Source organism: Grus americana, chromosome 5 (assembly GCF_028858705.1).
Source record: "Grus americana isolate bGruAme1 chromosome 5, bGruAme1.mat, whole genome shotgun sequence".
In the NCBI taxonomy this organism is placed as follows: domain Eukaryota; kingdom Metazoa; phylum Chordata; class Aves; order Gruiformes; family Gruidae; genus Grus; species Grus americana.
The window spans coordinates 5,125,204-5,142,472 of NC_072856.1; the positions used below are offsets into that span (position 1 = coordinate 5,125,204).

The window sequence follows — 17,269 nt, forward strand, 5'->3', positions numbered from 1 at the left end:
TAAGAAGAAAATAAGTAATTGCTGAGAAATGAACAAGTACTGCAAACTTCTAGAGATTATCTTTTCACCTATTGTCAATGTAAAAAAAAAAAAAATCATCTGCTTGTTTGGGACTGGGAAGCCTTACTTGGCTTCAGCTTGTATCTCCTGCTGATGTTGAGAAGCATCAAGCCTACGATCTGAACTTTCTGTAGCGATGAGTAATAAACTGAGCTGTTATCTTTTTGCCTATCTTTTATGTTCAGTTGGAAGATTGTTCTTTAAAATAAACAGGACAGAATTTCAGACCTTGAGTTAGTATCACTGTGTGGAGTGATAGTTTGGTGTAATTAATTACAAAATAAATTTATGAGAAGAAAGTAAATGTTGTGACCAATGTTATTGTCAGCTTTCAGTTCCTCCTTCTGGAAATGAAAGCTATAAGTAACATTCCTAGAAAGACTATTCAATATTTGTTGCCTTAATGGTAGCACGAGGGACAAAGACAATTTTTATACAGAAATTTTAGCTGAATACTGATGCCAGTCTTACCCTAAGAAGCACAAATTATCTTTTTTTTTTTTTTTTGGGGGGGGGGTGTGTGTTTGTGTGTGTGTGGTTTTTTTTTTTTTTTTGTTTCTGCCCTTCTGTTCTTGGAGAATAGTAAACTTCATCTATGAGTTTTTCAATAATTCATAAGACAGGGATGTTGAATTATTTTAAGATTTATTAGGAAAGTAATAACGCTTTTTAGCATTCTGTCACCTTTCTTCAGTCACTGAACTCATTAGTCCCATGCACAAACGTCCTTTACCTGTGATCTTGCACTCGCTCATGTTTACTCATGTCACCTCTTTTCTCTCAGCGATATGTTGGCATGACTATCCTGCTTAATAAAAGATGTTTATGAATAGACTACTTGGGTGGTGGTAAAGTGGTTACGCTGGCCTGTATTTTTTGTCTCGAAATATTTTTATTTGTAACATTGAAATTCTAGAAGGTTCCTTCGTGAAACTGGATGCTTCCCTTGACACGCCTTAGCTGCCATGCATGTATGCACAATGGTGAAAATTTGGCACAAAGGAATTGCAGGGCACAAAATTGTAGATTGAACGTAAATCCTCATGAGTAAACTGTGTTCCTGTTATTTGTAATGGAAAGATGAACAATCAAACTTGCCTTTTGTCAGTGATTGGCACAAACTTGACTCGTTATTCTGACGAGAACTCAGCATGTCAGTCAATGGGAAGAGATGTATGGAAGTTGATTGAAATTGATTGTAAATGCCAGCTCCTTGACAGAATGATGTGCTAGGGCCACAGTCAGTCACTTTTGGGTAGACAGTGGTAATTGCTGAGGCTTTCCGAAGAGCCGCACTGCAGGTGTTAATTTCTCCATGCTTTTCCTATTTAGCTCTGATAGAATCATCAGTTGTAATTTGCTGTCTCTACGGATTATTGAATGGCTGGTTTATTGAACAGTTTCCTGTCTTAGCTGAGGGTTAACGAACAAAGTAGCGCTAATGTCTGATATGTTAAGAGTTTTAAAAATGAGGAGGTTCTGTTTTGATCCCTGCCATCTTGTGTTAGCCTTCCAACTAATATTTGACAAGAGACTATAATTTTGTTTAAAATATCATCATTTTTCCGAGTGGTGCATTAACTTGCTTTCTGGTGTGTCCGTTCTTTTGTTAAAAGCAATCATGTCAGGAGAACAGACTGAAAGGAAAAGGAAATTTCTCTAATTCATCTTCTCCCAAAAATAGTCACTGGGATTCCTAATTTAAACAAAGCTTCCTGATCTGAAGTTTTCTTCATAAGCGAGATCACAACAACTTGGGCATGAAAACTAGGGCAGTTTTAGAAACATGAAGAAAACTAGGATACCAAAAGAAAGAAGCCTGTTTATTCAATACATTGTTGATGATGGAAACTGAGTTGTCCTGAAAATCTTGCACTTTTTTTTTTAAAGAGCATTTTCAAGAGTGTAAGTTTAAACAAAAAGTCCTTAGAAGCAAATTTATGTCTGAAAGTTTATGAAGATTGATCTAGCAGTCCTTTATGTTTAAAATCTGGCTATGACAGTTGCTGCTGTGGAATACTCCTGTTGGTATCACCCGTAAGGGTACGCGCATGCACCTGTAAGTGCTTGGTTCCCTTACCTTGGTATTCAGGAGAGAAATTGAGGTAAAACAGTTATGGGACACTCTGTGACTTTTTTTTTTTTTTTTTTTTTTTTTTTTAAAGAACCAAATACTTTCAACACTTTTACTGCATGTGCCTTGACTCAGGAAACTTTTAAGGCTTTGTTCAAATTGCAACATAGGATGTGTACCTTTTAACTCCGCTTTCAGTGTCATAGGTCAGACTGTTATTGGTCAAGTGCAGAGAGACCTGAAACACCACAACACAAAATTATTTTAGCAGTGATTTAGCATTGATTTTTATTAGTAATGCAGAGTGCCTTTATGATGGATACTTGATTTATGTGAGATCATAACAGTCCAACTTTTCTCTTTAATTAATGGATTTACTATCCTCCTCTGGATTTGAAATTTAGACAGCTAGTTCCCAGAGGCCGGTGACAGTTGTGGTAATACTTGACTGAGCTGTACGCTACTGTGGCCTTGCTGGAGGTTACCTTCTTCATGGTGGCAGTAGTCCTAACCTAAGCTAGTTGTCTCTGCCTTGAAATGAATGAAGGAGTGCTCATGTGTTCGGTTCCAAAGCCGAACCAACAGACTAGGTTATCTTTAGCAGAAGGATCAAAACTTCAGACAGGAATTTTTTAGCAGGAGCTTTCAGTTTCCTGGGAAATCTGCTTATTTCACGTGTGTTATGAGAATATTTTTCTGAAATAGATTTTTACAGTTTGTTGATTCAGTAGTCATTCGCTCCATCTAATCCATTTTTGCAGTGCTCCAGCAAGTTGAAGAGTTCACCTTTATGCCCACAAAAAATCTGAAGGTTTAATTGAAATCTGTGCTTACATTACTCTCTTGATGAACAGTACACTAATAAATGTCTCTAGTTCTTGAAGTGAGTCATGAAGACCTCTAGTAGCACAAATGCTGTAGCTAATCTACTGAATGTCAGTAATGAAAATATTTTCTAACAAATACTAATTAATTTGGTCCAGTACATATTGTCTTATGCTCTTATTCCTCCTCTTTAATTTGGGTAAGGGCACTACTTGCACTTAAAATGAATTTATTATTGGCTACTTTGTTTGTAATTATACATAATACTGACTTCTGATGAAAGCAAAATGCATCACGTTTTTAACGTATCCATATTTTTTCATTGTATGTGCATACTGGCTTTACTTTTGTGTTATACCTTGCATTTGTTTACTACTTAAATACTGATTTAATTCATTTATTTTTAACCTCACGCCTTCTCCTCTCAAATTACAGCAAAGTGTATCTATGGAGGCAAAGTGCTAGCAGAGGGTCAACGAGTATTAACCAAGAGCTGCAGGGAATGTCGAGTAAGTTTTGGTTGTATAAACTTTTCCTGATTTTAAATGTATGCGTGGTGTTCAAAAGTGACAATGATAAGTTAGCGTATTTCTTTAGGCTTCCTTCATGCAAATGTGACATCTGTTGCCTTGGAAAGGTGACCTTGAAGTCAGTGAAAGCCACAAATACAAAACCAAGGCAGGCATATGACCCTTGCAGGGTAATAAGAAATAGGGCAAAATGAGCTGGAGGGATGTTTTTCTCTTTTATTTCTGCTTTCATGAGGTCTAGAAAAAGGCAGCAGCATCTTGAACCAGTTACTGATTTCAGCCAAATTGCTAAAAGTTGAAGCAACCTGCCTTATATTGTTTGAGTTACTCTAGATTTACCTTAGTATTACTTAAACTTTATGTAGCCCTGCTAAAAATTGAGGTAAATTACTCAGTATTGGACTGGACTGGGGTCTTTCTTGGCAAGTTCATAACAGTATTTAAGAACACAGGTAAATGGAGACTGTGTTAGATAAGAACATTCAAGGAGCGTTAGCGAATATGTGCGCTACATGGTGTGTAAGCGTGGCAGAAACCAGTTGTGGTCTGGACTAGCCTTAGAAGAAGAGGAGAGCACTAGTAGATGATTATAAAAGGCCCATTGCTTTGCTGAGACATGTACTTGTTGTGAGTATGTGTGTGCTTTAAATATGATTTATCACTTCAGAAAGGCACAGCTATTTTAAACACATTTGCTCTCATGTAATTTTCAAGTATTTTTGTTTTTACATCTTGTTGAATTTGTAGAGGAGGAAGGGTGATAAATGGGAGGCTTACAAATGTTATTGACAGATCAGTGTGCTAGAACAATTATGAAAAACATTTGGAAAAGATTACAATGATCTAGTTATTGCGCTTGTAGCTGAGTGTACAGGGTAGCAATTTTATGTTCGCTAATGGAAATGGACAATAACTGGTTGCAGACGTTGTGAAAGCAGCTTGTTATGCAGAATTACTTTGCTGCTGTTGGTGTTTAGCTGTATAGGGGTGCTCAACATTGTATATACAAACACATGGGCAAGGTCGTTGCCTTGAAGACAGACAAAGGTGCCTGTTATTTATAATATGACATAGAATGTTTATTTGAGAGGGAGAGTGCCTATATGAAATAAGATGAGAACAGGAGGATTTTTCACATTAAAGTGAAACCAGAGAGAGTGATCTGAATTATGTCAGTGGAACTTCTTTGTGCTATAAATAAGAGCATTATATTCGTTATGAGTATGCTAATACATTCATGAAGATTAAAAGCAAATACTGACCATCAAATATCTGTCGTATTAGAAATGACTAAAATAATAATGCGTTTTCCTTATTGTTAAAGGAAATTGATATGGCAATGCTAATTGCAGTAATGTCACAGTTCGTAGTATTTACATCTTAGTGGCGAGTATTGATAAGTATTTGAAACAGCATATGTGAATGCAGTACCATGAAAAAAAAAAAGTCTATGTTGCAAAAAAAACCCCAAAGGTATTTCCACAACGGTGTTTCAAGAAGACATTCAACCTTGCTGGCAAAATTTGTCTTTCTGATTTGGGAGACTTTTTAAGTGGGTACTTGCTTTTACGAGATGATGTGTCTTCAGACAGGAAGTTCATTCAATGTCTCTTCAGCATGACCTTTTAAAAGCTGTGAGCAAAACACCTACTTATTTACTGTCTCAATTAGGAATGCTTACTAGATGAAGGATGAATGGTGATGAGTCAAGCTGTGGCAGTAGTCATTGTGCTGTATGAGCAAAGGAAAGGCTTTGTGCTAAGGGAAGGATCATAAAAATTTTAATAGGGTTTAATTTTCCAAACTTGAAAAACAGACATCAAGTTTGAAAAGTTGTTGGTCCATTAAGGAATACAATAGAGGATACACATCAACTGTCAATTTATTAGTGTTGATAAAATTGACTTAAAAATATTGAGACGTAGCTCTTGTGTCTGTAAAGTAAGATGTATTTGTAGGTGGGGTAATGTCAAAAAAATAAAGTTGAAATTTCACATTTCAATTTTTATTTGAAGATAGTTATTTTATTCTTTGCATAGGTACTGATCCAAGCTTAAGAAGCTTTTAATTTTTATATTTTTTTTCATCTAACAAAAATAATACTGATGGATCCAGATAGATCAAAGATTTTCTTTATCAGGCTGTGAACAGGGTTTTTTCTTAATTTCTGAAAACTAATCCAGACTAAAAATGTATTTATGATGCACATCCTCTTAACCATAAGCACAGATGTTACTGATGGACAACCATTCCCAGCTGGAATCCTGCCCACAAACACTCTCTAGATTAAGCTACAATGACAAAATGAGAAAATTAGTGCACAGGTGTTTCTAAGAATGACAGAATGGTTCCTGTTGTAAGGGACCTCTGGAGGTCATCTTGTCCAACTCCCCTGCTTGAGCAGGGCCACCTACAGCCAGGACCATGTCCAGACAGCTTTTGAATATATCCAAGGACGGAGACTCCACAATGTCTCTAGGCAACCTGTGCCAGTGCTTGGTCTCCCTCACACTGAGAAAGCGTTTCCTGATGTTCAGAGGGAACCTCCTGTGTTTCAGTTTGTGCCCATTGTCTCTGGTCCTGCTGCTGGGCGGCAGCGCTGGAAAGAGCCTGGCACCCTCCCTTCAGGTATCCGTGCGCTGGAAGTGGGCAGTCAGTGCCATACAGATATGAGAAAGATGGACAGGGCTCCATTGACTTTCAGGAAGCTTAACTAAAAAAAAGTTTTTCAGAAAGATAAGGAACAATGTGGTTCCAAGAGTGACAGCTAAGGACACTATTTAGAACTTTCTCCTGAAAGGCCGATCAATAACAGCTTAAAACAAGAGGGGAGGAAAAAACCCCCAAACAACAAAAACCCAAAATAACATTATCTGAAATCTTGCTATTGTTTTCCAAAGCTGATCATCTGAGATGAGCTGTTTGTGGTTTAGATTTTCACTACATGTCACTGATTAGGCTTATAGCCAATTATTTTTAATGTACTTACCTTTGTAATTACAAGAAATTTAATTATCTTGTTGTAAATGTTTGACTGCAGATCTCACTCTTTGTGGATTATATGTCACAGTTAGAGCTTGACCTATTTATTCCAGAAGAATGTCTGTTTGACATCTATTTCTGTCCAGATTCTATGACTACATATGTGAATTGAGTATAAAATGTTAGTGATTTTGCTAAGGCTGCCTGAAGCAATAATTCTGAAGTGTGAACTATTCTCACTTATCTCAGTGGATAAAATCTGAAATCTGATGATGATAATTCTTATAATTGGATTTGTACTAGTTTATAACAAATTGATTTTAAGTCAAAGAATACTTAACGTGGAAATATTTTAATTGTTTTAAAACTTAATTACAGATATGTTCAATTTGTTTTCCAAAGATGCAAATTCTGCAGGAAATGGGAAACTTTAGGGAAATAAAATCTTACTGTTGTTAAATTAATTGAATTCTCAGTTTGTTTTGTGGTTTGGTGGGTTTTTTTTAATCTCCTTAAGATTCACCGAAGAAGGTGTGAGCTTGGATTGTCTTTAGCTTTTTGACTCATCCTGATCACTGATTTGACTCTCGTACAATTTCTTGATTTCGTGCCATCTTTTTGACCAGATTTATGGTCAACCAATGCTTTTTGTCCACATGTTGACATACTGTACCCTTTCTGCTGCAATTGTCTTGTCTGAGCTTGAATAGGCGATGAGTTATAGCCAGAGCTTTTCCAGCTGGTGGTTTGATAACACGACAGTAAATGACGGCTCAGTGTGTCTGGTTCTTTTCTCACCTTTGCTGCCGCAGTTGCACAGGCAACCGTGGGGGATTCCTCCCTTTTGCTTATGGAAGTGAGATCAGAAGGAGACCTGATACCTCCATTAACTTCACTGTTCTTGTGTTGGCACTTGCTCCATTGATGCGTGCTGTATGTGATACTGTAGGGAGCTGCTTTTTTTTTTTTTTTTTAATATTATTTTTCATGACAGCAACTGATGCAACTTGCCAGTAAAGACAATTGGGAAGTGAGAAAAACGGCTTGGCCCTGCTTAGCCTTACAATTGCAACCTCAAGGGCAGTCGCTGGCAGTGATTGTAGAATGGTCAGTTTTGCATTCCCTAGGTCTACCACACTTCTCAATTATAAGACCTGCTAGCTGTCGGGCACCTTGTGCATCGTTTGCGCCTTATAGACTCAGCAGGAGTTTCTGCGTACACAACCGTGCAGGGTAGCTTGATGCTGTGAGAGCTAATTCTGGAGCCTGAAGTGACACAGCTGAATCACTGTGGCATGGCTGGTGAGGCTAATTACCAGTAAGGGTTTTACCTGTACTAGTTCTGACATGGAAAGCAAGCTTCTGTCTAGCAAGGATGTCTCTGTAAAGGGGTGTTTCTTCATACAGGGTAGACATAGAGGTATTTTCAACATCTTCTGTTCAGAGTCACGTAGCTGATCCCTTAGATTATGAGAATGGTGACATTAATAATGTATTTTGTCTTTTTTTGATATTGGTTTTTCTCTGCTTTCTTAGTCCTAGATGTGTTTGGATCATATTTTTAAGCTTTTCTCTGCAATCATGATAGCTAGAAAATGTAATTTATTTCGTTGAAGAAAGCAGAAATTCTCATTCCATCTTTTCGTTCCACTGTCCGAGGCATCATGAAAAATATTTTGGGAGGAGTGGGGACTAGATTCATATTAAAAAGGTCTATTGGTATTACAGCAGGCTGCCTGCTTTCTTAGTGGAGTTCCACAGCCCTTTGGAAAATGGGATTACTAAGGTGTGGACAGTCCCGTGGAATAGTTATTGTATCTCGTACTGAGCAAAAATCCTGGTGGTTAATCTCTGCTCCACTTGCCAGTTCGCAGTGATGGCATAGCTGCAGAAGGGATGCTGAAGTAGTAAATTGTGGTATGGGGAAGGATATAAGGGGTAAGGGAAAAGCAGAAGCTCTTTTGGGATAAGATGTTAAGAAACAACTAACTGAAGAGCAGGACAGCTGTTTGGTCTGGAGATATGGTGAAGCTGATTTCCTGGATGGGAAGAAGATGGAGTAAAATTTGGTGTAAAATCTTCCCAGAAAGGCTCTATGTCTATTATTTTAGAAAATTTCTACCAGCAGCTAGACCTTCTATGCACAGTCTTATTCTAAATCTAGCAGAAATCAAAATCATAGAAATATCTTGACCTTGATTTACCTTTTATACAGCAATTTCTGTATGGATGCCTCAGGATGGGATTTCTGCTTTGCCGTACCTTTGGAGGACTTAATTTTTGGAAATTAGGTGATCAGTAATTCTGAAGAACAGACCCTTTTAACTGGACGCAGCAGAACAACACGTGACACTTCAAAACGTTGGTCTTCTGTCTGCTGTGTTTGAGTTGAATAACTTATCAGTGAGTTACATAGAATATGAAATAAGAGGAGTAAAACTCAAACTTACATAAAGCAGAAGGACTGTCTTTAAAAAAAACCTTGAGTGAAATTCTTTAATTCCTTCAAATACTGGGAAGGAAAACAACTATACTTGGAGACAACATTTTTGGAGAAACTACTATAGAGTTCTGAGCTTATGTGCCTTTTTTTTCTTTTTTTTTTTTCTTCTTTCAACTCTGGGCATAGAAATGCCCAAGTAGATTACTTTAGATTCGATGTTATGGTGTAAAGAATTAATTTAACTTGCTTCCTGCTAGTTTACCAGTGTTGTTACTAGAAATTACCAGAGTTATACATTGAAAATTATGTGTTCCTTGTCATTGTACATGTTTTAATCAACGTCATTTTTAAAAATGTTGTTTGTTTTTCAGAACGGAGTTTTAGTAAAAGTAACAGAGACTTGTCCGCCATTGAACTGCTCAGAAAAAGATCATGTTCTTCCAGAGAACCAATGTTGCAGTGTTTGTAGAGGTAAGCCAGAGACTATGCATGCTTGGAAGGAATAGAAGTTGCTAATTCAACGGGGGGATACATTGGAAGGAACAATTACTTTTTAATGAGATATTAGATACCTCTATAAACCTGAGTCTATAATTGGCCTTCTCGTAAAACCAGTCTGTGATATTCCTTTGGGTAGAAGACTTACCAGATACAAAGCTGTAATTGCTCTGAATTAGAGAGGACGAGGCAGAAGAGGAAGAGTTGGGGGAGAAAGGGCCCAATATCTCTTAAGAACTTTTAAGAAGTTATGTCTGAAAAAGAGATATTTTACGTTGCTTAAACTTGCAACTGCACTGAATGTACAGGGTTTTGGAAATGGGTTTTTAAGTTCTCTATTTCAAAATTGCAACAATGATGATAAGATTCCAGATTGATGGATATTTTGAGGTTTAGATCTGAGTACTCTCAGGACTCAGGAGTTAAGCTCGACAATTACAGAATAAAAATGAAAAAAATAACCCTAGAGCCCAGAACCCCATTTTTCCTCCTTCCAGTGGGGTGTTGAGAAGCAAGTTCCTCTTGCTTGCTCTCATTCAGCCCTGGTGAATCCTGGTTGCGTGCCAGACCAGACTGAACAAGCGATAGCTAAAATCTTAGTTGAGGAAATCCCCTTAAAGGAGAAAAATGCAGGTGTCACAAGGATGGACAACTCAAACAAGCTGTCGTCTTAGTGTGTTGTAGTCAGTGAGCTGTTCAGTGAAAGATGTTAGAATAATCGTTCCCTGTGCATGTCTGTATTGTATCTTTGTTCCACACCTCTCCCTTGGTGCTGAGTCTCAGCTGAACTTAAGGGGAGCCTGATCTCTCAGAGCAGGACTTGTATGTCAGCCTTTCGCGATGCACCTCAGAAATTTCAAGCGACAGGCTTGCCAAATGAACATTAGACATTTCCAGGCTTAGATGGTTATCGGTGCCTGCTGGACTACTTTTCTTGCCTATGTATAAATTCCTCTGGTGTCATCGTAGATGCCAGTGAAGGGTCTCTGAATTTCTCCCTTAGCCAGTAAATATTAATTAATAAACATGCCTAGTTAAATATTTACTCAGGCCTTGAACTTGCAATCATATGGATGTGATTGCAGGGGCCAGCATTTTTTTAGATTGCTTGCTGGATCATGGTCTAAGAATGTACACATTAATTTTTTTGAACAGTTTCTAGAAACATCTGTAACTCTTTAAGCAAGCAGTAAATGTTGCTTCTTTGTCCCTCAGAGGGCTCGATGTCTTAATGATACTTCTTAACAGATGGCCCAGTTTGATGTAGTGCAGTACTGAAAAAATTATCTTCATTACTTAAAAGCATTAGAAATCTGAAAGCTTCAAAGTTGATGAAAGATAAGTTCTGTAATTATTCAGTTCTATATTATTGTTAATGACAGATACTCTTTTTAGATATTCATCCCAAAAGTGTTTTCATTATTTATAAAATAGCATGAATATGTATACTTACGTGATGGTCTCTAGAAGCAAAGGAAGGAATTGTACTTTCACTTCCTATGAATTCTGACATACGGTGCTTTCAAATTGATACGTTAAACTTCCACTTGAGTTCTACTAAAACAGTACCACCTCCTTTTGTATTTCACCTTTGCTTTTTAAAATTCTTTTGAAAATCATGCTTAACGATATGATTAATTTTGTCAACTTTACAAAGGCATAAACTGAAGTTAGCTCTCCTAAAGTGCTTTTTATATCTCAGAGTAGAATATACGTTGCTTGACATTTTTGCTTCAGTTGCATGCAACCCAAAGTGGTAGTATATCATTTTTGTCATATGTAGAGTACTGGTGTTAAAAATAGATATTTATTAATAATTCCATGTTTAGTATGGGCTTTATCATGCAAACAGGTGCCCTCTGATATGGCAAGCAGGCCATAGTTTCTGGTCCTGTCCTATGCCAGCGTGTCCTTTACTGGGAAAGGATCGAGTGCTTCTCTGTTTTGCTTTAAGGACCTCTTTCAGGGACTATATTCAGCTTTTATTCTCCAAGCAAGAGCAGTGAGGAAGAAATACTGTAGTAAATACAGTCCTGAGTAATCAGGGCATTTATTGGAAGCCCATATGGATCGTTTGCACATCACGTGCAAATTTCACATTATATGTATAACACAGATGATTCTTTGCATTAGCACTTAGCTAGGCCTTTAGTTAGTCAACAGAATGATTAGTAAGCATTTACCAGTAAATGTTAAGCGAGAACAGTAATTCTATGTAAAGCTTGTCAATGCATACTAGTGACTGTTAAGTTCTTGTTTTTCATTGGTTTGTGCTTTCTTTAGTATCTAGTTGTGGAAACAGAAAACTTCCACTGAATTTCATGGTCTGTAGAATTATAAAATACCTTTGCTGAGTTGGGCAAGGGTAGGAGGCTTGCAACTTGGGCTTGTCTCGCTGCAGCAAAGGAATTTCGATTTAATGAAAGGATAAATGTGAGGGATCAACAGAGAAATAGAGAGAAATGCAGAAACTTCCTGATGTTGAGGTAGAAGACTCTACCCTCTTCGGGGATCACTGTAATATCTTTCAGAATAATAAGTGCCTAAAATAAAATAGGGTATGCAGGGCAAAAAATAAATCTGTGGTGTTTATGGTGATGGAAATTGTGAGTCAGCAAAGGACCGAGTTGAATACTGTAATGTACACAGCTGGTGGGATTCCTAGATAGTCATTATTGTTTGTAAATGGTTAGAAAAGTAAAGACAGCAAATAATACCTTTTCTTCTTTGAGTTTCCTATGTGAGTTTATAGTATACCAAAAGCTAATATATTGCTAAAAGCCAATTTCTAGATTTCAGTAAAATGATTGTATAAGATGTACAGCGAGGCAGGCATAGTATGGCAGAACTGTGCTGTACAGTGACAGCTTAGTTTTGTGATTTGGTCTACCTGAATGCAAAAATGAGCCTCATCAGATCTGTAAATAGGATGTATCCTTGACTGTTGTGTAGAGTGTACCTAGTTTTGCCCTTCATCTGTGTACTTTAGTATAAATGTCTGCTTAAACTATGTGGCCGTGTTATACTTTTCAGCAGGACAATGTGGCATTATTAAGCTCTCTTTTTGGGGCTTACAGAAATTTTAGTTAATTTTACAATTTTACAAAGGATCATTGTGTAATAAAATATATTTTTTACTACTTTTTTTGAGAATCAGTCATTTTTCTTACAGCACGCCTGCTACATTTTTTATAGCCCAGGGACAAATCTAATACAAAAAGTAGTGTCATAAAAGTGTTTTATTGTTCCCTTTAGCTGTTTTTCTCCTTGCCAAAGACAGTGTATAATTTTGAAAGAGTGGATTTTTTCTCTTTTGAACGAGTGATTCAAATAAAGTTTCATGAGAGAATTTTTATGTTGTTATGCTCACAATTTTAGTACATACGAATAGCCTTAACAGCTCTAGCAGCTTCAGTCATGCTCTCCTTAAAAGAGGGAGTGTGAGGAAATAATAGCGAGAGCTGTTTGATTTCTGGAGAAAGTAATTTTTATTTGCTGTCCTGTAATAGAGTTTGGCTGATGAACTTAGGTTGACCGCTGACGCTGGTTAGCAGGAAGTGGAGAATCCTACTGGTGAGCTGAAGCGTGCGTTTTACGGTGGGGAACAGCGTTTAAATCTAAAAATGGTGCTTCTGCCACCCTTACTTGTATTGCTTTGTTTTGTTTTAAGGAGGTTTTGATTCTTTCGATTAGAAGATGAGAAGGTTCTCCAGTTAGCATGTTTTGCATCTCTTCCTGTCTAGCTGTGGAACTGAGTTTTGCTTTTTCAGAAATCGAATGTTTCTCATTCATTGCTGTGAGGTGTGAGTTATTTCAAGGTTTTAGTTTTATTAAGATTTAATGGATATTGATAAATATGACTTAGTTTATTTCTAAACTTAGTTTATAATGTTACTAAGGATTTAGAAGAGCTTTATATCTGAAAAAAAAAAAAATCTTCATAAGCTTGTTAGGTCGTGCAGTACCGTTATTCTAATGCACACGAATAAGCAGTGTGTAATAAGGTCTGCATTGATATAGCAGCTTGAAAGAATTTATGAAGTTACTGTTTTATGTCAGACCACTGAGTTCTGGGACCACAGTCTCTGAAGGCGTAAAAACTGCTGTTCAAAGTGCTTTGTTGCTCATGACTCATTAAAAACTGATTCAGATCATGAAAGGGCATAATTACTAGTGCAAATTTTATGACTCTTCCAGTGAGTTGTCCCTCAGATTTACTTTACTCATTTACGTAGTTACTGTGGGGTTAAATCTTAACAACAGTAAAGATTTTGAGGTTGAAATTACCTTGGACCTTTTGAACATTGCTAATACTATTAATGAAAGCATTGTCAGTGTTCTTTTTAGAAGCTTCCAAAATGTGAAACAGTGAAATGTGGATTACTGAAGGGTAGCTTCTTGAACAGCAAAAGAACAGGGTTTTTACACTTTTTGAAGTGAACAGCTAGGGATATTGTAAGAAGTACAGAAAGCATTACAGAGGTTATAAGGAAACTCTCAAAAAAATGAGAACAACATTAGTGTTATCCATCAAAAAAAAAAAAAAGGCAGGAAGAGATAAGGATATAAGATATATTGATTCCAGCTGTAGTCTTGAATGAGTTCTTGCATTCTTCAATCAATAATTAAGCCACATTACCAAATATGTTAGGTACTTAAAAAATTGGATGACAACACAAAACAGCTTAGCGTGCTGCTCTGGAAAAGCAGATTCTGGGAACTGGAACCTGAAGATGTTGAAAAGCGTGGTAAAATAAGAGCAATGTTTAGGTGCCCCGGAATGGAGTAAATGTTTAATTTTAGATGATATGACTTGAGACCACTAAGACCTATCCAGTTGTGCAGTTCCCAATGCTGCAGAAGTGGTAGTTTTATGTCTGCTAGCATGAAATCTGATGTCTTTCATAATTGTCTTAGCACATTTATTAATGGTCATTCTACAGTCAGAAGAAAGAAGTAGAAAGATACAAATATGTTCTTAAGAAAAATTGGAGCAAACATTTCAGCAACCTTGAAAAAGGAAGAGAGTAACATTATCAGAAATGTTTGGGGAAAGAACAGAGGTCATCAGGCCCATCAAAAATCCAAACACACTCTTCAATATTTAATTCCCCTGTTGGTAATATCTAATTGTATCTCGAATGTCTTGAACGACTTTGAAGGGCTGTTGTGCACATTTATCACTGTGTGTGTATGGGGGTGTATGGGGAAAATGGTTTCTGACATCTGTTCTGAATGTGTTTATCTGTAATTTTAATTCATGCTCACTTGCCTTGTCATCTGTGTTGGCCTGAAATTAGTTTAGATTATCAGAACTATTTAAGATTTTGTGTGCTTCTGTCAAATCCTCTCCAATTGCTTGCTTGCTCGGATGTGATGATTCTATTTTAAGCTATTTCTTATATTTAGAGAGGAGCTGACTGTCTCAGATAAGACTTTGGTGAATATTCTGAAGTCTCAGTAATTCAGTTATTTTCACCTGGGCAATCGGAATGTGTGCCCTCTGCTAGGTTGCACCCATGGCTGAGATTCAGAGATCCCACTGCAGTATCAGCGGGTGGTTTTGCCATCTGTGTAGGTATTTTAAAGGAACCTTATGATCCATTTCACACCAAAGAATTAATAAAAATCAGATGTTTGCGTTCTTTTGCATTCTGCTTGCTTGGGGATAAGTAATTGCTCCTATGAATAGATTGGCCATGAATAGATTGATGTTTAAGTCAGCGCTTAGGTCCCTCCCTGTTTAGTCAGGAAAAGAAGCATGGTTGTCGCAGCCAGTGGCCTTGTGTGCGTTCCTGACTGTTGTGCTGAATAAGAATGCATTACAATATTTAGCTAAATTAGGTGTTGAATTAACATTGGTAAATGTGAGAACAACACAGCTGGCTTATTTCTTCGCATTCCAGTCCAAATATGAGGTGGCTTTTATTTGCCAGGTGAGCAGGAAAAGCACTCGGGCCCAGTATGAACTAAGATAAATTGCATTTTATTCCTTTCTCCCCTCCCAGCTGGGGAGAATGCTGACAGGGTCTAAGAAATGCAAGAACGACACTTCCTTGGTACGCACCCCTTAGCCCTTTTGAAGTGCTACACGTGCATCTTCACTGCAAAAGAAAAGTACTTGGAAAAGCCTCTGATCCAATCAATGGTGTGCCTGCTCTGACAGAGGCACAGTGAACCCTTACTCTTCTATACCATCAAGCACATTTCCCCCCCCCCCCCCCGCCCTGTTGGTTTACCTTAAATTACATTTGTTTTGTAAAAGCTTGGTAGCATACAGTGTTGTAGCACCATACACGCTCTTAACAGGAATGGCTTCCACTTTCCACTTATGGAGGTATTGAACAAGTTTTCTGAAATGCTGTGGGAAATTGAAGTTGAGTAATTTTTAGTCAGCATTTTTAAAAGGTGGGAAACGGTGTTTCGCAGGTCTTTTATAATAATAAATGCCAAGGCAATCTAGAGATGTAGTAGGTGTGCTACCATTGTGTATTCCTAATGAGAGGAGAACAATGAAAAGTTCTTTAGAGCCTCTTATTACACAAGTTACAGGATTGGATCATTACTTTTTTTCTTCTATGCTCTTTTAACAGCTTTCAAGCTTGAAAACATAAGAACATCTGATTCTGAATGGAGACGGTTCATATTTGAGTTGATAATAAGGGAACAAAAGCAATACAAGTTTTTCCAGAGAATTTTTTAACAAAAGGTGGCAGTTCTAGTGGTACAAAAAGTCATCATATCTACTGATGAATTTCAGAGGTGGCAAATAAACTTTGAAGAATTCCTAGGGCTCTGATGTGATATTGAAAACTAATCAGTGGCGTGCGCTTGGGAGAAAGTGTCATTAGAGAAGAGCGGTTGATCTGGGCCTTGGGACTTGTGATGAAATTTAACCCTGAGAAGCCATCCCTTTGGCTAATTGTGTTAGATTTGTCATGAACTGGTCACAGGGTAAAATGTTGACTCACTGGGATAAAGGCAGCCCAGAATCAAAGGTTGGTTTGTGGGGGTTTTTTTGTGGGTTGTGGGTGGGTTTTTTTGTTTGGGTTTTTTGGGGTTTTTTTGGTTTTGGTTTTTGTTTTTTTTTTTTTTTTTTTGGGTGCAGAAAGTTATATAAACACTATTGTAACATGCTGAGAAAGATTAAATAATTTTTACAGGTTTGGATAAGAGGGAAATATAAATAAATAAAATTAAAATATCCGAAGACGGGAGTAGTAATCCACACTAAATGAAAATGTGGTATTTTTATAATGCCTAGCTTAACATACTGATATGTTACATTAGTTCTGAGTAGTAGTATCTACCAATAATAATCAAATATTAAACTAATACTGTGTATGAGTTCAAAGGAGAATTATTATTCTAAAGAAGCAGGAAATAGACTGGCATGCCATAGTCTTAGGGGAAACGGTGACAAAGAAAATGTTATAAAACTTGTTGCCTCTTGGATATTAGCTAGAATGCCGACAGAATAGTAATCCTGCTTAGGGAGTATAAATTAGATGCTGAATGGATAAGTTTGGGGAGATGGGTTCCAGTGTTCAGTTTCGATTATAATTATAAAGGCAAAAATGAGAAGTCAAATACTGTGATTGCATAAATGGCTACAGGCAGTGTAACTGCGCCCTTTTTTACCAGTACAAAATGTGCCCAGGCTTGACGAGTCTGTATCTGGAATACTTGAGTGGTTTTTACCAGACTGTGAAATGAATGAGGACTAGAAGGGATATCTGCAGTTTTTGTTAATGGAGTCAGTTCTTTTTCACAAGTTGGATTACAATGAGAGAACGAGCTGAACAGAAGGAAAACACCTTGGTTGTTAATAAAATTAATCGGAAGTTTAAGTGTAGA

The 17,269-nt window shown here is 37.2% G+C and overlaps 1 protein-coding gene across 2 annotated transcripts in view; it reads left to right on the forward strand.

Moving 5' to 3' along the window:
- NELL1 (neural EGFL like 1) overlaps window positions 1–17,269 on the forward strand; it is a 291,418-nt gene that overhangs the window by 73,360 nt on the left and 200,789 nt on the right. For both annotated transcript variants that reach the window (XM_054827828.1, XM_054827829.1), the window contains exons 10-11: window positions 3,395–3,468; window positions 9,286–9,385. In XM_054827828.1, the coding sequence (XP_054683803.1) occupies window positions 3,395–3,468; window positions 9,286–9,385 (174 nt within the window). The remainder of the gene's footprint in view (window positions 1–3,394; window positions 3,469–9,285; window positions 9,386–17,269) is intronic.